This window comes from Myxocyprinus asiaticus, chromosome 18 (assembly GCF_019703515.2).
Source record: "Myxocyprinus asiaticus isolate MX2 ecotype Aquarium Trade chromosome 18, UBuf_Myxa_2, whole genome shotgun sequence".
Taxonomy (NCBI): domain Eukaryota; kingdom Metazoa; phylum Chordata; class Actinopteri; order Cypriniformes; family Catostomidae; genus Myxocyprinus; species Myxocyprinus asiaticus.
This window is the reverse complement of record NC_059361.1, coordinates 27,252,501-27,275,627: the sequence shown is the minus strand read 5'-3', so window position 1 is coordinate 27,275,627 and position 23,127 is coordinate 27,252,501. Positions and strand designations below refer to the sequence as shown.

Here is a 23,127-nt window from a genome sequence, read left to right as displayed (position 1 = left end):
TTTGAGTATTTTTGTAACTGTTGATACCCTGAGATTTCCACACACAACAGTCTCTATAGTTTACTTAGAATGGTGCCAAAAACAAAAAACATCCAGTGAGTGGCAGTTCTGTGGATGGAAACGCCTTGATGATGAGAGAGGTCAACAGAGAATGGCCAGACTGGTTTGAGCTGACAGAAAGGCTACGATAACTCAGATAACCACTCTGTACAATTGTAGTGAGCAGAAGAGCATCTCAGAATGCACAACTCGTCAAACCTTGAGGTGGATGGGCTACAACAGCAGAAGACCACGTCAGGCACTTCATTAGGACCATAGTGTTCCTAATAAAATGCTCAGTGAGTGTACATTTAACCATTTAAACCTAGCGCATCTGTTTTTAACCATTTGAACCATCTTTGCGTGACTTGTCACCCTATCTGTGTTCCTGCTGTGTTTGTGAGCGAGCGAGAAGGCACTCTCTTAGGCAAATCACCCTAAGAAAAAGGCACTTTTTCATGAAAAATAAAAATACTCAAAAGTAACTTAGAACTTTAATGTTCGCAAAACATATGTCTGAAATTGTCTGTTTGTATTTTACCTCAGATTTATTAAAAATGTTTACACTGTCATATTTCACCACTGAAGTATGTTACTCAAGCTACTGTCTCAAATAAGTGAACATAACTCACTCAGGCTTTTAAGAAAGGAAAAATTCCTGATTTTAAATAAATTAACAATTACATGCCTAGGAAGTTTGTGTTGTACGGCTGTACAGGCAGATGTTAGATATTAATTCGGGGATTGAATGGCTTATGTTTGCTCTTTAAAATGAGAAGATTTCCTATTAAGTTAGTAGGCACACTCGTGCCAGGCATATAAATTTTGCGGCGCAGTGGCTTAACTGTAATACGTCATCATCAATCCAGTCTTCATTATAGATCAGTGGTGGGAATCCTGTCACTTTCATTGTATTTAAAGATCTCCTTTTGAGTTCCATGAAAGACAGAAAGAAAGTAATAGGGGTTTGGAACAACATGAGGGCAAATGATGACAGAATTTTCATTTCTGGCTAAACATTACCTTAAATAACTAAAATGCTTATACCTCTGTAAAAATAGAATCGTACATTGGAAACAGTTAAAAAAAATGTAACCAGCTTTTTTGAACCACTCCACTGGAACACCACACATTGGATGGTGGTATATCATAGCCTGCAAAAAACGACCAGATAAAGGCATCTTAGTAGACAGGATGTTACACATACATAGGATTAGGAAATGCCTTGAGGCTTTCCTGCCTCCATATGCTACCAGACTAGTCATCATTTTAAGTTTCGGACACAGCCTGAGCAAGCCATATTGAAATAGTGATATTAGTGAGATGAGTACGGCCTCCGTCAGTGGCGGATGTGGGTGCGTGTATAGTTTAATCGGTCTTTCTTAGCCCTCTGACGTAGCACCGGTCGGACTCGCGCTGGGAGAGGCTCTTTAATTAGCTTCTGATGAGGACCTTGAGGAAAAGAGGCAGGTGATTGGACTTCTTATCCAAATAATTACCTCAATTAAGTCATTAAGACCCTGGGCATAGCCAAGCCCAGAACTGCCTCCCCTGTGCCACAGCATGCATTCATCCCTGATCTCACTCTTCAGCTGCAGAGTGTGTGCAGAGTGTCTTTGTCTAAGATTACATCTGTACTGATTGTGTTTCTTTAGGCTAGTGCACATTCACGACCATTGTGCCTTTTTTTTTTTTTTTGCCATGCCTTTTGTGTAATGGCGCAAATTCTATCACTTGCACAAAGTCTGTGTCTCATACTTTCAGACACACACACACACACACACACACACACTGACTCACAGAGGTAGGTTAATTACCCATAGCATCTGGATGGCCGTATGTGAGTGAGCCCTCACCGCAATTGTGGGTCTCAGTGGCTCCAAAAGTGCCCCGGTGCATCATGGGGGATTAAGCATGGGCGACCATGGCAGTTTGAGGGCGACAGCCATGTGTGAGATCAGACTTTTACACTCCTTTTTCCTCTTTAGTTATAGAAATAATGTATGAATAGGTGCTCATATGTGCCATATGTGGACAGGGGTAATCTACAAAACGGGTGCCATTTGTGTCCCTTGTATACATGTGTGTAAAACAATGAATAGCTATTGTCAACTTTTACTGTGTTAATATAGACATTATAATATGAGATATGTTCATCATGAGAAGACCATTTTCAAATATACACATTTTGATCAAAAAAATTGAAAGAAAAGGTACTATTTTGTCTTTCTCTAAATATACTTTTAACAATGTATTATTAAGAAGACTTGAATTTGTGTCCCCAGTTTATTTGTCAACCTTGTTACCATCATATTTTCCCCTTTTTAATGTAATGACCTATCAAAAACTTCATAATGACATCGTGGCATAAAGGATTATTTAAAAAAAAACTGAGGGGCACAACTTCAAATCTAGGTGTCAACCCTCTTACCATTCTATTTTTCCCATTTTTTTTTAAAAGGGAAAAATCTTTTAAGATTCTTAAATGTCAATCCTGTTTCCAAAAAGTTGTATAGTAAACAGTGTAATATTGAAAAGTGGATATTTGTAGAAATATCAGCATTAAATTATCTAAAATGAACCTTGTAGTTTCACAACCTTGAGCATCAGGCTTGTAATGTCAAATACAACTGTAAAAATGTCAACCCTGTCACCTTTCTAAAGGCATAATTATGTCTCAGCATATATTCAAATTCATTCATATATCGTTGATATGTCACAATGCAATTTATTAACCCTTAAAAACATTATTTATATCATAGAATGTTTAAAATCTTACAAAAATGTACTTTAAAAATCACTTTACTCAAACTGGACAAGGCACCCGTTTGACAGAATGACCCACATGATAATTCCCTGCTCCCTTTTAAATATAGAGGGAGAGAAAGGACAGAGAGAGATGGAGAAAGAATGAGAAAAGTTAGTTGGGAGGGGGGCTGTTTTCCCCCTCTCCTTTGTTTTGCTGCTGTTTGTGTCCAGGTGTGCTTTCGCATGCAGAGCTTGGCGGCCCACATCTGGATCAGGCCAGTGACTCTAACCCAGATGTGCTCCGGTTCTAGACTATCTCTTTTTTTTATTTTTTTTATTTGTGTTTAGCTTTTTTTTTTTTGTTGTTGTTTAAGCATAGGGTTGGGAAGAGGGCATCAGCTGCCTGTCAGGTATTTGCATAGATGCAAACAGATGTTATTTTGATGAGTCTGAGAGAGAGGGAGGGCAGACAACAAAACAACAATACTGTTTGTATCAGGAGTTCAAACCCGAAACGTAACGATTGAGGAGCCATCACTGGAGTGAGGAAAGCGGCATACGGATGAGGTGCACACGCACTTGGCCCTGCCTCGACTGCTCCATCTGGCTTTATGTGTGTGCGAGCATCTGTGCGTGTGTGTGCACTGTTTGCACATGTGTGTATCTTGCATGTGTTTGACAAAATTGTCATGCACCTCCAATGAAATTAGACCAAATGCTGATCCTCAGCCTCAAACTGTGTCATTCAGAGGTTGCAAGAGATTCCCTGTGTAGGATAGGATAGTTGACCAGATAGTTTTATCTTAAACCTTTAAAAGGGGCACAGGATACTAATCTCATATAATTTTTTTTATAGTTTTTACTAAGCGAGAATAGGACTGTTCACACCAAATTCCAGTGCAGCTAAATGACACACAAGCATAATATTTACAAACTGTTTTCCTTGGGGCCTGGGTAGCTCAGTGAGTATCGACGCTGACTACCACCCCTGGAGTCGCAAGCTCAAATCCAGGGCTATAATGTGTAGTTCTTGCTCTCGGTGGGGCACGTGGTGAGTTGTGCGTGGATGCCGCGGAGAATAGCGTGGGCCTCCTTACACGCTATGTCTCCGTGGTAACACGCTCAACAAGCCACGTGATAAGATGCGCGGATTGATGGTCTCAGATGCGGAGGCAACTGAGATCCGTCCTCCGCCACCCAGATTGAGGCAAGTCACTACACCACCACGAGGACTTAGAGCACATTGGGAACTGGGCATTCCAAATTGGGGAGAAATTGGAGGAAAAAGAAAAAATTGATGTTTTCCCACCATAACAAATTACATGGAGTCCGATGCTGAATTTTCTTAATTGAAAATGTTGGAAATTAATGTGGAAATTAGTTAAATGTTTATACAACAGATAGTTCGATCCACTAATTTGACTGGACAAGCAATGTTCTATTGCTGATAACTATATTAAAGCACAGCACTTTTCACTATTTAGTATCAGTCTACATGCCTGTGTTCTACATAGAATTGTAACATTGTTATCAAACTATTTTCTTTCGTGGAGCAAAAATAAGCAAAATAAAAGGCTGACAGATTGCCGCAGTATGGTATTTCAGACTCAGTGTGAAGGAATTTATAGAGATGCATTATTTTTATTTTAAAATCTTTTGCATAATATTTTTTCTGTCCTGCATTGTCCAGGAAGTGAGGAAGTAGAAAAGAATGAAGACAGGAAAGATGGGGAAGAAATGGGGGAAAAAGTGGAGTATCTACCCCCTCCCGTGCTGTCCTTCTCATTTCACTCCCGTAAGTGTGGAGGTGACACGTTGAATTAAGGTTCTTGGGCTGCTGGGAGCTTTGATTTGACTGAGGACTCTTTAGGTGGGACATATGAGTTCCCCCAGGGGGACAAACACTCCCCTCCCTCCACTCAGTGGGGGAGTGAGCAATGGTTTAAGATTTTTTTTTTTTAACAAAGTTAAGATGAAAAAGCATCCTCTAAACAGAGGCGCTGACACACTTCCTTTGTTGTGGATGTGTACGCATTAATATTGATTTTTATTCGACTGGGGTCTTTGAACATCCAGTTCGGTGTCACCCCCCAGGGGAAAACGCCCTGTGCACACCCGATTAATGTGTTGTCATCTGCAATAACTCAAATCCTTGACACTCTGATATTAATATTAGTTTTTGGTGTTTCTTTGTGTTTTTTTTTTTTTTGTTGTTTTGTTTGTTTTTTGTGTGGTTGTTTCTACTAACCATCTAACAGCCTGTATCATAGCTTGTCTAGGACAGAAAGAGAGAGAGAGAGAGAGAGAGAGAGAGAGAGAGAGAGAGTTGCGCAGGCTGGGATGTAAGGAGTTAGAAAGACGGGAATAAATCGAGGAAAAATCTAAAAGATAAAGGGTTTAAGAATGCCTTTAGAAGCATCATGCCCTTTTATTTTTGAGCCAAGTGGATTTTGAGTCCAACCTTCAGAAAATGACTTGTGTCTTTGATGATTATTATAGGTAAAAAGTGTTTGTTTAAAACACTCCGCAAGGAATGTCTAAATGTGGTCCTTCCAATCAAGTTGTACCTTCTATTGTTTTCTTTAAACTCTACCCAACTGAATTTTGTTCAGACCCCTTTCTGTAATGCACTACTAAGTTGTTAAGTTGCTTTTAAAAGGGATAGTTCACCCAAAAATTAAAGTTGTCAAAATTTACTCATCCTTATGTCGTTCCAAACCCTTATCACTTATATGACACAAAAGGAGATGTTTTAATGAAAATAATGTTTTTAACTTGAATTTTTTGGTGAACTATCACTTTAAAGCTTAAAAGTGTTTCTGAGTGCTAGCTCTAGTTCTCACTGAAAACAGGAAATGAGGGTTTTTGTTTTCTGTGTCTATACGTGCGTCATTGTCAGCTGGGAGTCATTGTTCGAATTGGGAATGCCTTATCCAAGATGGCGGTTTTAAAAGCTCTGCTGCCATCCAAACACAAAAACAAGTCTCTAAACACATGTATATTTAATCCTGGCCTTCGAATAATTAATAGAACATTATTTATTGATTTGTTTGTATTTGAGTTTGTGGTACTAGCAGCACGGCGCTAGAAAAGGCATGAGTTCGGGTAACCATAGTAACTCACAGGTGCACTATAGCCTGGCCTGTCTCAGTGGGTGGGGTAGGGATGGAAGAGAAGCATGCTGGGAGATTTAGACCCAGAGGAGGTGAGCAAGGCATGCTGGGTGATGGAGGCTCAGAGGGAGTGGCATGCAGAGAAGATATCACACAGATATAGAGTTTGCAGTCCTGAGGGAAGATGGGTCTTCTTTCAAACTGTTCGCTTGTTCCCTATTTCCCAATCTGCAGAAAGAAACCTTTCCATTTAGTGACATCAAAGGCAGCACCTTACACAGGGGATAGAAAAGCCATTTGAGACGCAAGCCCAGCTTCATGATTTGTGAGGAAGCACAGTAATAGCTTTGACAATGAACCATAATATTGAAGATGAAGTGTGTCATTTTATCAGTGTTAAAATTATTTCTCCTACCCCTTTTTTAAAGCCATTTGAAGTTTGGCTAACACTCTGGTGCTGTCACAACATTGCTCTGTTTGTTTTAATGGTCCAAAATGTTTATTTCTGGTTCACCCAATGGCTTCCATTTAGGGTGGGACTACACACTAGACTGACAAGAATTTATGCTGTCAAAGTCCCTGGCAAGCCCCATGTCAGGTCACTCGGCAGCCATGTTTGTAACATATGGGCGGCTATTTTCTATGGATACAAGGACAGCTCTTATCTACTTGAATGGCAAAAAACAGACATTTTTAAATGGTTGGTCAAGATTTAGATCAAGTAACCTTTAATATCAGCAATAAAATTGGACAACAATGGTATTATAAATGAAACTTTATTAGTCAGGCTGGTCTTGACAGCTGATGACTCTATCAAAAAGACGATTAGCTCTTTATTTATTTATTTATTTATTTTTTATCCCCTTTTCTCCCCAATATAGAATGCTCAATTCCCAATGCGCTCTAAGTCCTCGTGGTGGCATAGTGACTCAATCCGGGTGGATAGAGGACGAATCTCAGTTGCCTCCGCGTCTGAGACCGTCAGTCTGTGCATCTTATCATGTGGCTTGTTGAGCGCGTTACCACGGAGACATAGTGCGTGTGGAGGCTTCACGCTATTCTCCGCAGCATGCATGTACAACTCACCACGCACCCCACCGAGAGCGAGAACCACATTATAGCGACCACGAGGAGGTTACCCCATGTGACTCTACCCTCCCTAGCAACTGGGCCAATTTGGTTGCTTAGGAGAGCTGGCTGAAGTCACTCAGCATGCCCTGGATTTGAACTCGTAACTCCAGGAGTGGTAGTCAGTGTCTTTACTCGCTGAGCTACCCAGGCCCCTGATAAGCTCTTATAATTGTAAGGTGGGACTTCCATTCTTACAGTCACCATATTCAGAGTTACAGATTCTCTCATTCATAAGTATACCAGTGACGTGTCTTGCCCCATAATGTCTCAAGCTCTTTAGTGGCGAATTGACTAGTTTGTCCGAATAATCACAGACAAGGGGGCACACTTCACCTTTAGCTAAAAAGTCTTGCTAAACAGACTTGTTCTTTGGTACCCTTTTAGCAGAGTATTCATTGAGTGAATGTGACTAATCTAATTCCTTAATTACATTTATCACACTCTCTGCTTGAACCAGCTAAGAGAACCTAGATCTCTTCATTTCTCAGTGAACCACCTCCATTCTTTCCTTTGTTGCTGTGCTAATGCGCTCCCCGTTCTCCCTCACAGATAAGTTGGGAACCGCAGCTCTTCTCTTTTCAATGAACTCCCCTAACTGTCTCGGCTCTCTGATCATCTGTGCTGATGATGTGTCTCAGTTCAGTTTGTAAACATCCACATAAAACAGCCACTGCAGATCTTTGATATGACAGTATTTACAGAGGAAGAGTCTATAGACGCACCAACTGAGAAACAGTTGGAGAAAGAGTGTGATGGAAGGAGGGGGGTGGGGGGCATTCATGGGAGTTTTTGGCAGAGGTTCACATAGATGACCTACAAATGATGTAGTGTCTTCATTAAATGTTTGATTTGTGTATATGTGTGAGCATTATTCAGTGTTCTGACATCAAGTATGTGCATGTGGGTGTGGGTGTGTGTGTGTGTTTGAGTGTGTTAGTTTAATATGATGTGTTCACGCTGCCCATCTTCCCTATAGGCCCCAGCAGGGTGGGAGTGTGTGTGTTTTGGCCCAGGGTGAGGGTCCAAAGGCAGGGCACAGTCGGACACAGGGCAGGGGGCAGGGACAGTCCAGACGCAGCAAGGTTACTCCAACTGCTCACAATCATCCACATAGAGCCGGCTTACTGCCAGGACCCCCATCTCTCTCTCTCTCTCTCAATCTTAAATGTCCCCCTTTTTTCCTGGTTCTTTCAGTATATCCACCATTTTAAAGGGATAATTCACCAAAAATAAATAAATTATGTCATAATTTACTCACCCTCATTTTGTTCTAAACCTGTATGACTTTCTTTCTAATAACAGAAATGGTGACAGAATTTTCATTTTGGGGTGAGCTATCCCTTTAGTTCCATCTCCATTCTTTTCATCATAGTTTTTTTCATGAGAATGCATTCATCTCTATTCATTTGTTTTACTCACTGTTTCTATCCTCTCTACCATTCCATTTTCTCTCTCTCTCTCTCTCTCTCTCTCTCTCTCTCTCTCTCTCTCTCTCTCTCACTCTCTCACTCTCTCTCTCTGTCGCCCTCTTTCTCTGGAGGTACAGATGGACAGATTTGCAGGTTAACTTGGAACAGCTGGAGGTGCATTATTAGCATCCTACTGCTTCCTCATATTTGCTTAGACTCCCCCCCCCACTTTAGTGAGCAGATAGTACACAACCAGCCGACCAAAGACTTAGATGTGTCCTAATACAGGAGAAAAGGGAGCGAGAAGAGTGTAAAGGGAACACAATAGCGGGCAGGCACCGGCAACCTGGCCTGTCGAATGGAATAAAGTAATTGCAGATTGGGCTGGAAAACCTGGAAGTATCATGGAATTTTAAAATTAGGTTCTCCAGACCTGGAAAAGTCATGGAAGTTAAAATCTTAAGAAGAGTCATGGAAATGTCTATAATGAATTATTTTATTTTTTTTAGTTATGTTGTAATATAAAAAAAAAAAAACAATGCTAAATACAAATAATAATTTGTAACTATAAAAGTGCATAGTTAAAATAGCAAAATAAATAGGCTTATTAAAGCTGCACTACGTAACTTTGTGCTCTCTAGCGACATCTGTGGTTGAAACTTAAAATTGCAAGCAATTTACAGAAGAACACTAAATATAAGTCATGTTTTGGCACTGCTCATCTGGCGGATGAATCACATGATTTGACCTTTGCCTGTGTGTGATCATGACTGGAGAAATTCAGTAACTTGCTATTGTCATGTTGATACAATGTTATACGATTAAACATTTAAAACTGAAATATTACTTGCTTTGATGAAGATAAACAACTTTTATTTTAACATATTTTAAATGAATGAATTTTACACTTATGTGCTTTTCTGACACTACACTCAAACTGCTTTTACATAGAGAACAGGGGACTCAATCTACTCAATCAATAGTATATTTTATATAATTTTTCAAGTATATTATATACTATTAATGTTTGTATTGTACTACACTTATCAATTTAAGAGCTGATACTCCTGATATGGCTGATACAAGTTCAATGGAAGATTTTATTATTTTTATATTATATTGTACAGCCTCAGTTGATAATGCAAGTGAACCGTAATACTACAATATTATGTTTATGCAATACACACAATAACATAGTAAACTAAAAACATAAAACAAGGATTCAATAATGATGGGGATAAAATATACATTACTAAACATGAAAATAATATGCTTAAAAATTCAATATAACAGTTACAAGATGTCAATTTCAGAAGTCATAAATATTAGTAAACATGTCACAGTAACTTCCCCCGAAAACGTAGATACATCGCGATCAATTAAAACACGAGTAATGTTAGATTCATACAAGCATGACAAGCAATATTAGCTTCAATAACCCTTCCAGACAACTTATCCAAGCATTGAAGCAGGTAAACAACTTCGCCAAACGGATAACATATAAATATCCATCCAGATTGTTGCGATGCTGTCGGAATTGTGTGAGTGTGACTGACTGAACTGTAGTTTATTTCTTTTTAATGGCTACTCATAAACTAAACAGTGCATTACCACCCTATACTGTTTACATTGGAACGAGACAGCCGGTTTTCCGGCTTCTAAATCACACTTCTGCAGTTGTTTATGCATTTACTTAATTTACACTTATGTGATAGGCCTATTAGTATTGTAACATATTGTTGGATATACAATATGCAGTTCATGGTAATATTAATTAGTGATTTTAAGAATATTTTTGTTTACTATACTTTTGTAAGAGAAATGATTTTGGTTCTATATAGAGCGCAACAGTCTGGTTCTGGAAGTAAAATTACCTTTCATTGATCCCATAGACAGAGATCCATGGCCAAAGAAACACGTGAAACGTGCCTCTGAGCGACTGGGCGATCCCATGACGCACTGTGAATGAAGTAATCAAGCCGGTCTCCCTTCACCCTTAAACTACTTATATATTTGTACATATCAAAATATTTAGCAATAAACATAAAATATATTGTTTCAATACTTATAATCAACAACCTAAAATCAATAGTTTTATATATTTCCATTGTTTTTTATTCAATGACATTGTGCCTTCAAGAAAAACGTTAAGTACACAGCCTTGTACCCTTGTTTTATGTCCGATTTTCAAATACTTTTTTTGCCTCAAAACAAAGTTTGTGATGTTGTGATTCTCCTCTGAGCTGGTTGGCTTGGTTCATGGCTTATAACTCTTTAATGAAGGATTTTTATAAAAAGTCTATGGAAGGAATGAATGGGGGAAATACTTCTGGAACCCAGACAGCTGAATAAGTGGCAGTCACTGTTGCACTCTATTGGGTCGCCACTTGATGTCCAATATAAAATCTGTGTCCTTAAGCAAAACCAGTTGAGAACCACTGCTCTAGTGTGCTCTACAATGTGCTCTTAGTCCCACCCCAAACTTATGCCTTTGCTTGAGCCATAAGTTGACATGTCAGACCACTCAAGTAAACCGAACCATGTTTTGAAAGCACCACAGTGTTTGCAGTCTTTGGAAAGTCAACCAGCAAACAGCTTACTAATAGTTTTCTCTGTACATTACATATAATCACAGACAACTGGAAAGGTCATGGAAAAGTCTTGGGAATTCATTGGTGAAAAAGTGTCAGAACCATATGCCACAGAAGGGTATGCCGTTGGCATTGCTGTGATTATTTTTATGTGATCGTTTTTCCTCATAGAAGGGTGGGGGTGTTTGTGGTGGGATGGGTTGAACGAGAGTGGAGGTGTTCGAGGGGGGCGGACAGAAATGAAGTCCCAGGAATCCGCCATATATCCCAAAGGATCAAACTGACAATGAGCAATTGTGTTGGAATGGTTCATGGAGATTGCTTCTGAGCTGCATTTGGGAGATCTTGCGTGGATAAAAAGCCCCCAGCGCACTCAGGGTCGAAATATTAAATGCACACATGCATACACGCATATATATACAGATGAACACACATGCATACGCACACAAAGAGAATAAATGCTTGCTGTTTACGGAGCCATATTGTCCCTTTTAGAGGGCTGTTGTGCATACTTTGGTGAATGTGACTATTGTGTATTTGTAATAGTAAAGGCAGCTGCGTCCTCTGGCAGCCATTGTGTTCACAAGCAACCCATCATGTCTTCCCAAAGTTGTGTGTGGCAGATTGCAGCATTAGACAGAGACAGACAGTGTGTGTGTGCGTTGAAGAGAACAGCCGACAAACAGCTCAGCCAACTCCAAATTCACTGCACCAGGCCTCAAATTGAATAAGACCCCACAAAGACCAGGTCCAGCCAACAGAACTGGCCAGCACATACTCAGCTGACCACTCACCGGAGCCATAATTACCCTCTATACTGCAATTAACAATCTGGGGCTGTGTGCGCTCGCGTGTATGTCCACTTCCAATAAAAGTTTGAAGTTGGCAGTGGAGTTATAGCTCAGTTTGACCTTGAAGCTGGGAAATAGATTTGTATCTTCAGCGTGTTGCTCCATCTCTTGGGCGTCTACAGCAATCAGCGCTGCTTGCTTTAAAAGGGATTCTGTAGCTTACCCAAAAATGAAAATAACATCATTATTTACAACTCATTACAACTCATGTTGCTCCAAATCCATATTACTTTCTTTATTCCGTGGAACATAAAGGGAGATGTAAGGCAGAATGACAGCCTCAGTCACCATTCACTTGCATTGTATTTTCTCCATACATTGAAAGTGAATGGTGACTGTGGCAGACATTCTACCTGACATCTCTCTTTGTGTTCCATGAAAGAAATAAAGTAATACAGGTTTGAAATAACAAAACCTTGACCAAGTCACCGGGAACTTATAATATGGGTAATAATTCTTCATTAAGCTTTGATTTTTGCCATTTTTACTTCAACGCTGCATATTCCTTTTAAACGTTTTTTGGTGTTTTGATGGTCTAGATTTACTACTTTTTAATTACACCAGAGCATATGTTTACTTGTGTGAGATTTGACTTGACTTTCCACATTCATGCCATCTAGGAATGTTTGGGGAGGGGCAGATGATAGGAAAAAGATGAGAATGCAGTGAGGGAGAGGGGATGAGGAGAAAAGGAGTACACCAACTGTTGAGGTATATGGAGGCCCTGGGAGTAAGTGCGTCTTTTAAAGACTTTATCATGCAAAGGGTTTATTGGTATGCTGATTAGAACCATTCCCTCATTGGCACTTTCCAGCCTTCAATTAACATTCAAAACACAAATAGCTGTGCATATATTACATGCTAACAATCAGGTCCTCATGTGTGTAAGACTGTGAGTTTGATGGTGGTTTGTATGTACGAGAGGATGTGGGTGGGTTTGTGTTTGTATGTATGCATGGGCACCCATTTAATTTGCCCCAGCAACACAGTCGCCAGTTTTAATCTTTTGTAATTCAATTAATTCTTAATTTTGGCTTGTATTTGAGTCTTTAAGGGCACAGTTCACAGAAAAATTAAAATTCTGTCATTTACTCACCCTAATGTTGTTTCAAGCCCCTATGACATTCTTTGTTTCATAGAGCACAAATGGAAATGAAAATGATGACAGAAGTTTTATTTTTGGGTGAACTATCCCTTTTTTACTGTGAAACAGCCTTGGTCAAAACATTGACACTCTCCTGTCAAACATGTACCATTTTGAAGGCATGGCAATTTCAGAATGCTCTAATATATGCAGTAAACATGCATGTTTCATCCCTGATTTGAGCTCTGGTTTGATTGCAGCAAGCTGCAGACCCCTATCCGCAGCTCAGTGTGCTGTCTTTTTATCTGTGTGTGCAGGAAATGAGAGTGCTACCTCAGTGAGAGCACTGGGTGGCCATCAGCACTGCAGCCAGACCAGCCTGCTTCACAGGGGGTTAGAATCTGCTGACGCATGCTGATCGGTGGAATTGAAATTAGAGGGTGTTGGTTGTTATGAACAGAATGCCCTGATTGGTGGGGTTCATGGATGGTTTATTTAAGGTGACAATGCATTGGCTAATAAACAAAACACAATGTGGGTCTTATGCAGCTGCCTCTGTAGTGCATTATGGGTAATGAAGTTCTCTAGATGAGAGCTCACCGGTAGTAACAAGGCATAATCCGTCTACTGAAAGCTAACTGGATTCTGTGCCGCTCTGAGAACTAAAGCAGCAGTCAGAATAAAGATTTTTCAATAATTCACTATACGATTAAACCTTAGGCCCAAAACATACTTTATAGCTATATAAGCTTGGTGTTGTTTGCATAATGTGTCAGAACACATTATTGATGTTTATGATTAATCAGTTATCGATTAATTGTTGTTAATAGTTTAATGGATTAAGCTTATCTATTTTTGATTAAATTCAACACAAATGCATTCAGTAATCATGTGAGCAGATGGTATGAAGACTGCCTATACAGTCACCCATCGCTTAAGTGCGCACTGCCACTTAAACGCTGTGTGTATTGTGTATTATTATGTACTGTACTGCTTGTTGTTATTTGACTTAAATTAAAATGTAAAAAAAGTACAAAAATATTCCACAATCCACTACGTAAAGTTTTAATGAAGTTGTGAAGTTATTGTGAACAGTAATAAATTCATGGTAAATTAAACGATTCACAAATTTGTAGGCCTACTAATCAGCCTAAATGTATTAAAAGACAGTGAACTGAAAATATATTAAGAGGAAAATGTCAATGATCATATTTCTTAAGTATATTTATTTAAATTATAAATAAACAGTAGGCTACCTGCACATAATATTTGGAGTCCTCCACATGTGTTTTGCTGTATTAGCGTCAACAATTACTCGAAGTAACTGATCGTTAACTTTCATGACAATCTATTTAGAAAATTCCAAGAAGCAGTGCAAGAAGCATTAGGGTACACTGTCTTTTACAGTGTGTTTTCTCTTTTTAGGTCAGCTACTGTCATGGTGGAGCAACAGTTTAAAAATAATTTAGTTGAACGTTACACAGGTTTGTTACCGCCACAGAAAGGCAAGAACATATGTGAAGTACAATGGTGTCATGCGCTTATAATGCACTGGTAAAGTATTCACATCTGTCTTTGCATATTTCCATAGAGTATGTATCTGGCCTTAATATACACTCACCAGCCACTTTATTAGGTACACCTGTACATCTACTTATTCATGCAATTATCTAATCAGCCTATCACGGGGCCGCAGAAACTGAGGCTGCAGTGGGCACAGGCTCACCAAAACTGGACAGTAGACGATTGGAAAAACATCGCCTGGTCTGACAAATCTGGATTTCTGCTGAGGTACACAGATGGTAAGCCCACTGCAGCCTCAGTTTTCTGTTCTTACCTGACAAAAGTGGAACCCAACGTGGTCTTCTGTTGTTGTAGCACATCCGCCTTAAGGTTCGATGAGTTGTGCATTCTGAGATGCTATTCTGCTCACTACAGTTGTACAGAGGGGTTATCTAAGTTACTGTAGCCATTCTGTCAGCTCGAACCAGTCTGACCATTCTCTGTTGACCTCTCATCAACAAGGCTTTTTCGTCCACGGAACTGCTGCTCACTGGTTGTTTTTTGTTTTTTGCACCATTCTCTATACACTCTAGAGACTGTTGTACTTGAAAATCCCAGGAGATCAGCAATTACAGAAATACTCAAACCAGCCCGCCTGGCACCAACAATCATGCCACAGTCTAAATCACCAAGATCACATTTTTTCCCAATTCTGATGGTTTATGTGAACATTAACTGAAGCTTCTGACCCATATCTGCATGATTTTATACATTACACTGCTACCACACAATTTGCTGATTAGGTAATCGCATGAATAAGTAGATGTACAGGTGTACCTAATAAAGTGGCCGGTAAGTGTACTAGGTATACATAGCACAAAGTTCAAATGGGAAGTTTAGCTTTGGCACATTATAGAAGACTCAATGGGTCTCAGTAGCTTCCCAAAGCTCTGAGTCAATAACCACAGTTGGTAGAAATATACCGCTCTCATCCATAAACCAGCCAGAGTCAACACAACAACTACACTAGCAGGGTCGACGCCGATGAATAAGCGAAGATGCACGGGAGTTAAACATGCGCAACAGTGACAGAAGAAGTAGGCAAGCGATGAAGTGGTGCTTGTGCTTTGGATAGAGTTTGTTTGTTTGCTTGCTTGCATGAAGGTCGGTTTCTTCAGGGAAGAGGGATCCAGCATCCTACTGTTATGTAATCTGATAGGAGATTCCAAGCTGGTCAACTCCATATGCCGTCCACGTTTGCCAGAAAATATCTGGAGCCTGAGACTCCATACCGTTTGGCAGCCAAATAAAGAGAAACTGAGAGAGAGAGAGGTTTTCGGAAATATTTGCTACATATAATAAGAAACGTGTGAGTCAGATCAACAACCAGGAGAGAGCCATGAGTTAGAGCACCTACATACTAGAGATAGCTCTGACGGTGCATTTGACGGATAGGAATGTGTAAGGTCAGTTTTGAGGGTGTTGAAAGAACCAGGTCAATTTGAAATCAAGCAAGAATACAGTGAACTGGATTTCTAAAAGATAGGTCAACTGTCTAATATTTCTGTTTATTTTATTCTGTCTACATCAGAGTGAGAAGTCCTCAACTTTTGGAGTGTCACTTTTGTAAACGCTTGCGCTTTTCCTCTACACCCTTCTGTCGCAACATCCTCATTGAAATCAAAGGATTTGCAGCATAAACTGTTGTGTGTAGGCATCCTTAGTCACTACCCTATTGCTCCCTGCAATGCTATCAGTTAGTGTATCTTTTGTCAAGTCAATGAGGGCACTCATACAGATGGGTTTAACTTTTCTGGGCATGAATGAAACTTGTATAAAGGAGACGTTGTGAAGTGAGTCACCATTATCAGTGTTCATGTATGGTATGAAAGTAGATGTGCCTCCTGGGACTTTTTTAGCATTGCAGTACTCTGTGTTTGTGTGTAGGTCCTTGTATGTGTGTAAGAAAGAAAGAAAGGAAAGAGTAGGAAGCAAGAGCTCTTGAGACCCCCCTAGCCCTGCAGTAGGTGTGTGTGTGTGTGTGTGTGTGTGTGTGTGTGTGTGTGCGCGCGCGCACTTGGTTTTGGCCCACATTGCCACCCCCACCAGCACGGGTCAAGCTCAGCATGCCGCCGCTTCTCCCTGCTCTCCCTCTCTGAGTTGCCATGGCAACACACCTTGAGCTCACCCCCTAGAGAAGCCATCTACCTCCACCCCCTTTCGCCCTGGCTCACTCCCCTCCTCTCCTGCGGCTTTCCCACTCTGCCTCTCTACCATCCGGTCCATCAATCCGCAAGCCGGGGCCACGGGCCTCAGGGCCAGGCGAGAGATGCGGGCCACATGGGATCTACAGCTCCCATCTACACAGCTCATTTGTGTGCCAGTGCACGCTACAGGGAATGATGGTTGGAGAGAGAGAGAGAGAGAGAAAAAGAAGAGGATGGAGGGAGGGGTCACTCTCATATAGATGGACCTGTCCCAGAGGAGCAGCACAGGCCAGGGCGCCACCTGGCTCCCCCTGGTCAATTAGCTGGAAGCACATTGGCCAAGCTTTGCAGCAGCCACTGCAGAGCCACAGTGATTGTGTGGAAGAAGAGGCCTGTTCAGTTGGTGGAGTAACATCCTGGAATACCACATGAATACTGTCTCCATCCGTTCCTCAGTTATTTGCTTTCTACATATCCGTTTGTGTGATCACTGTTTTCTTTTTTCGATCCTCTTGCCATTTTTTTCTCTCCCTCTCCACCTCCCTCCCTCTATCGATGTGCTGGAAAGCCCTCATCAGTGATTCTGTGAATGTGTGGCGCTTCATGCAGTTTCTCAATTAAAATGCTGCATACCTTTAGAGGTGGCCAGTTTTTCCCCCCTTCCTTCCCTTCCAGTTAAATATTCTCTCAGACACACATCCCTGCCTCTCGCTGCCTACTCTTCTCCTTATATCTCTATTCCTCCCTCACTCCATCCCTCCAGATCTTCCTCTGTTGCTTAGCATAGGTTCTAATAGGTGATGAATATGGGGTGAAATTCTTTGAGGAGAAAGTTCTTTGAAGGGTGGACCACAGTGAAATCATTTAACCCCTCCCAGCAGGTCCTGTAATCAGAAAAAAATCATATATAAGGGAAAGTAATAGCTTCTTTTCAATCAACAAATTCCACCACGTAAATGCATACCAGCTGACATGCAAACAGAGCTGTGTACATACACATACAACATGCCAAGCATCAATGCTTTTTGAGATAAAAGGAATTCTGAAATCTCTTCGGTTTGCCTTTCTCAATGTGTCGCAGTGCTTGTAAAGTCCTTTTGTTCTTTTTTTAACCCCCAGTTAGTTTCAGTTATGAAAGAGCGTGTTTTTGTCATGCACTTCCTAGGCCCTTTGCTGCACTCTGCACGTCTGTCTTCTCCTCTTTAGTGGTGTGATGGCTCCCCCAGCACACTGCAGTCCCCCACTCAGAGACCTCTGTGTCAGCCTCACTGATCAAATGCTCTCCCTGACAGCACTAGTCTGGTTTGCAGTAACAAGCAACTGTAATCCCAATGTAGCCCCATCACTCTCTCTCATACAGACACACACACACAATGAAGTTGAGAGCTTAGTGTTTCTGTGCAGACTGGAAAATAGATGATGGAGCATATTCTGTACTTACTGATCAACTGCAGTTCTCTCAGAGAGGCTTACTTTTACTGCACTCAAACACACACACAGGCCCCTTGGCTACCATTACTTTGTGTTGGACAACCCAATTATCCCTTTTGCTTTCTGCTTTCTTTAGCAGAATTGCCTTCCTCTAACTCTTCCTCTCTCATTTTTCCCAATTTTTCACTTTGGTGTTACTTCCCTCTTGTCATTATCCACGTGTATATCAGATATAATCTTGTATCTCATTCAAACCGTACCCCCAAACTAAAGTAGTCTTTTCTTCAAAAAGGTGTTTAACATATTAAAACCAGTCATAACCTCTGTTTGCCGCTGCTCTCATTTTCCCAGAAATTTATTTTGTTTCTCTTACTCTCATTTTTCGCAATTTTTCATTTTGGATTTACTTCCCTCATGTCCCTATTCCTGAGCATATCATTCGGCCCATCCACATTCACGTAATAGATCTGGTCTTGTATCTAAAAATGATCTTGTCTCGTTCAAACAGCGCCCCCGAACTAGAGGATATTTACCTCCAAAAAGGCATTTGACATATTAAACCCAGTCAAAACCTCTGTCTGCCGCTGCTTTCATTCGCCCAGAAAGGAATCCTCCAATCCCTCCCAAATGCAATGTCTTTTAGGAGGCAGTGGGGGAGGACAGACCAAAGCGGTGCCCTTGCCAATCCTTCTCAGAACCCCCCGCTCTTGCTGCCCCTTCCACCTCCCCCCCTCTCCTTTCAAACAGGGATTAGAGCACCCTTGTGTGGGCCTTTGAGACAGAGCGGAGATTGGAATCGGTTGAGGTGGCTTTTGGAAGGGAGGGGTAGGAGGTGGAGGTCAGGGTGATGGGGATATACGATTGAAGACTTTATTAACCCTCCGAGCACCCTGTAGCTCAACAGCGGGACACCTCGAGCCTGTCTGCATGGGCCAGCAGGACACTGGACGCTTTGGGAAGGTGGAATCTGGGACACGGCGCTGTGTTGGCATCTACTATACCCCAAGGCTCAGTTAGGGGCTTGGGAGATTGGAGCAGAGCAGGGGTGGGGGTCTGGTGGTTGGCGTCTGATGGTGTGCAGGCGGGCGGGCTGGGCTCAGGCCTGTGTGGTGGGTGGGTGATAAGACGGGAGCAGAGGCGTCTAGCCAGGACACTATACCCACCTTTCATCTGTCCCACACCAACAGGGGGTGGCACTGATGTCACTCAGGCAGGCTTAAAATAAAGCAGCGGGCAGAGGGAGGGCACAGAGCCCGCAGCACTGGGGGGGCAGTAGGCAATTACCGTCAGGGAAAGAGACAGCGCTGGGCAGAGGAGGGAGGGTGTGGGAGGGTATGCGGTGGCCATACTGTCCAAAGTGGAAGATTATAAACCTGGGACCACAAATGATGTGCAAGGACAGGGAAGAATGGAAAAATTACCCCATTAACTCAAAAGACCTAGACCTTGTTTACACCTGGTATTAATATCTGTCCCGAGTGTTCTGATCACAAGTTTTCAGGTAAGATAGATCGATGTTTAAAACTGTTAGGTACATGTGTCTCAAATGCTTCTTCTGTGACCACTTGTGATCTGATTTCGAGAGAAGGGTCTGTGATTTTTTTTTTCCCCACTTGTGATCAGCTCACCAAAGACAGAACTCAATTCCAATTGTAAACAGGGTCCTATACAAGATGTCTGAGTTACATATCATTCATTTGCTTATAAGTTGTAATCACAGACAACTAATGTGTACACTAGGTGTGTTACTCTGTATCTCTTTTTCTATCTGACCCACGCTGGTTTGTGTAACCTGTTGTATCATGCTCTTGTGTTGCAGAGGAAGGCATAAATCATGAGTGCAAGCTGTGTAACCAGATGTTTGACTCTCCGGCCAAGCTCTTGTGTCACTTGATCGAGCACAGCTTCGAAGGCATGGGAGGCACCTTCAAGTGTCCCGTCTGCTTTACAGGTGAGGGATCTAACCCGGGGGGTTGGCCGGGTTGAGGGCATTGGGTCAGGGGCAGTCAAAGAGTTGTGTGGCATGGGGCAACACACACACACTTACACAAAGTCCTAGTAATGACAGGGTAACTGCATGCTGTTTACGGTCACTTGGTCATGCATGTGTCTAATAACTGATTAATGTAAACTCTGTTGTCATTTTCACATACTTTATCAAGCAGACATTAAAGGGATAGTTCACCCAAGAATTAAAATTCTCTCATCATTTACTCACCCTCATGCAATCCCAGATGTGTATGACTTTCTCTCTTCTGCTGAACATAAACAAAGATTTTTAGAAGAATATCTCAGCTCTGTAGGTTCATACAATGCAAGTCAGAACTTTGAAGGTCCAAAAAACATATAAAGGCAGCATAAAGGTTATCTGAGTTACCGAAGACTTTGTCTGTTCGAACCAGTCTGGCCATTCTGTGTTGACCTCTCTCATCAAGAAGGCATTTCCATCCACAGAAGGCACCATTCTGTGTAAATTCTAGAGACTGTTGTGCGTGAAAATCCCAGGAGATCAGCAGTTACAGAAATACTCAACTCAGCCCATCTGGCACCAACAATCATGCCATGGTCAAAATCACTGAGATCAAATTTTTTCCCCATTCTGATGGTTGATGTGAACTTTAACTGAAGCTCCTGACCCATATCTGCATGATTTTATGCACTGCACTGCTGCCACACGATTTGCTGATTAGATAATCAAATGGATAATTGTTGATGACAGAAGGGCTGGTTTGAGTATTTCTGTAACTGCTGATCTCCTGGGATTTTCACACACAACAGTCTCTAGCATTTACTCAGAATGGTGCCAAAAAAAAAAAAACATCCAGTGAGCGGGCGTTCTGTGGACGGAAATGCCTTGTTGATGAGAGAGGTAAACAGAGAATGGCCAGACTATTTCGAACTGACAAAGTCTACGGTAACTCAGATAACTGCTCTGTAGAGTTGTGGTGAGAGGAATAGCATCTTAGAATGCTATTCTGAGATGCGCGTTGGCGCTGTTTTGGTGGCACGAGGGGGACCTACAAAATATTAGGCAGGTGGTTTTAATGTTGTGGCTGATCAGTGTACATACTACCATATATGAATCGAGATTAGTTATCTCTTGACTTAAGTTTGAAGGAAAATATTATGACACACTCTTATGCAGAAGCACACAATGGTAATAAAGTTCAACATGGCCAAGACAAGAGGCTGCGGTTGGCGCAGACACCCTGCTGAGCTGATGCTAAAACTAATGAGAGCCTATCTTCCCACTGTGATGCCTGGTGAGACTCATGACCCCTGGGCAGATAGAGCTCCTGTCAGATGCCCCACTTTCCCTGGACCAGAATGAACTGCAGTAGAATAGAAAAATGAGAGCACAGTTAACTGGGTTTCATGTGCAGAAAGGCATTGTAATGTGAGGAACTTGATAAGCTAAGTGGCTGTGGTTTTCTGTAAGCCAGTTGTCATACTGAATGTCTTTGAGGTGAGCAGATCTGTGTGTGTGTGTGTAAGTTCTGGGGAGGAGAGGTCAGAGAATAAAGGGCAGGTTTAAAGAAAAACAGTGTAATCCGCTCCCTCTCTCCAGGGTAGGGCCCTCAGTGTACGTGTGCTTTTAGTTAAACAGGACGTGTGTGTGTGGATCTATTATAGATAAGTTTGAAAGTCACTTTAGACTGTTTGTCAGCTAACTTTTGGGAATCAGAAATCATTACTTGAGCTTGTCTACATTAAAGAGTGGTGTTGGAGGCCATATAGTCCCCAACTGTCTTTAACTCTCTAACATGCATGTTTCTTATTCAGTTTAGGGATGGGTCACAATGGTTGACTAGTCGATTAGTCGTCCAACAACCGACTAGTCAGTAAGCGAGGTTGAATAGTTTATCTTTCCTCCTCCTCATATATCTTATATATTTAGTGTTGATGTTTTTGTTACTTTTTTGCAGCAGTGCTTTAAATTGCGTCCTGTGCTTTTAGCGTTTTGACAGTTTGCATGATAAAAAACATCTCGGAAAAAATTGCGCCTTTGAATTTTTGCCTTTATTTTACAGGATAGTATAGATAGACAGGAAACTGAGTTAGAACAAGGTTGGGACACGACCCAGACAGATTTGAACCTTGGTCTCTGTGAGGCAACAATTCTGCTACAGTATATGTCGGGGCGAACGTGCTACCTTCTGCACCACAGCTCCGATAGCATCTTGAAATTTTAAAGCACCACCACCACAGCCATAAACATTCAGACGGACGTTCCATTCTGTTGCGCTCTGTCTAGATGTTTTTAAACCCAAGAACACATCCTATGTAAATGCCACCTAAGAAACACATCCAATCGTGGTCAGATGAACCCCAAACCAGCCTAATTATACAGGGCTTCGTTAAGACCAACTAGTCGTTCAGACATCCATTTATATGTCGATTTTAAAAAAGGTGTAGTTTTGCAAATCCCCTATTCCATTTATCTTACCCACTGACTATTCATAAGCTTTTCATTCTTTCTCAACTCGATCTTCAATTCTTATATGTCCTCTTCCAGTTCCTCGCTCTTTCCACCTCCTTCCATATTCACTGTATGCTCTCATTCGCTCCTCTGTTTGTCCCTTCCGTATCTCCACCCCTCTGATAAAATCATTTGTTCTTCTCTCCTGGTCCTTCCCTTTTGTCTGCCTCCATCTCACTCCTTGTGGATTCTCCTTCTTTCTTTCACCTTTACTGAGTTGTTTGGCTACACCACATTTTCTCCCTCCTTCCCCATTCCTCCCTTACAGGTACGCAGTCCTCTTTTAAACTTTAACACTATTCCTGTGTGGCTCATGAATAAGTAAGCGGATGCTTTCTCCTCCAGGGACGCTCAATAATTCATAGTCTCCACACACAGCAAACTTAAGTTTACCGAAACAAAAAAAATAAAAAATACACGAACGGAATTTAAAAACGCGAGGAAAGAGGAATGATTTATTGATAAATATCACAAGGTCTGGTGGGGATACATTCGTCTGTCTGCTGCCTCTGTCTCTCCCTCCATCTCCGCCTGTCATCC

At 41.5% G+C, this 23,127-nt stretch overlaps 1 protein-coding gene across 1 annotated transcript in view; it reads left to right on the top strand.

Annotated features, from left to right (window-relative positions):
* znf423 (zinc finger protein 423) overlaps positions 1-23,127 on the top strand; it is a 201,974-nt gene that overhangs the window by 149,171 nt on the left and 29,676 nt on the right. The window contains exon 6 of the mRNA XM_051724421.1: positions 19,927-20,058. Coding sequence (XP_051580381.1) covers positions 19,927-20,058 — 132 coding nt within the window. The remainder of the gene's footprint in view (positions 1-19,926; positions 20,059-23,127) is intronic.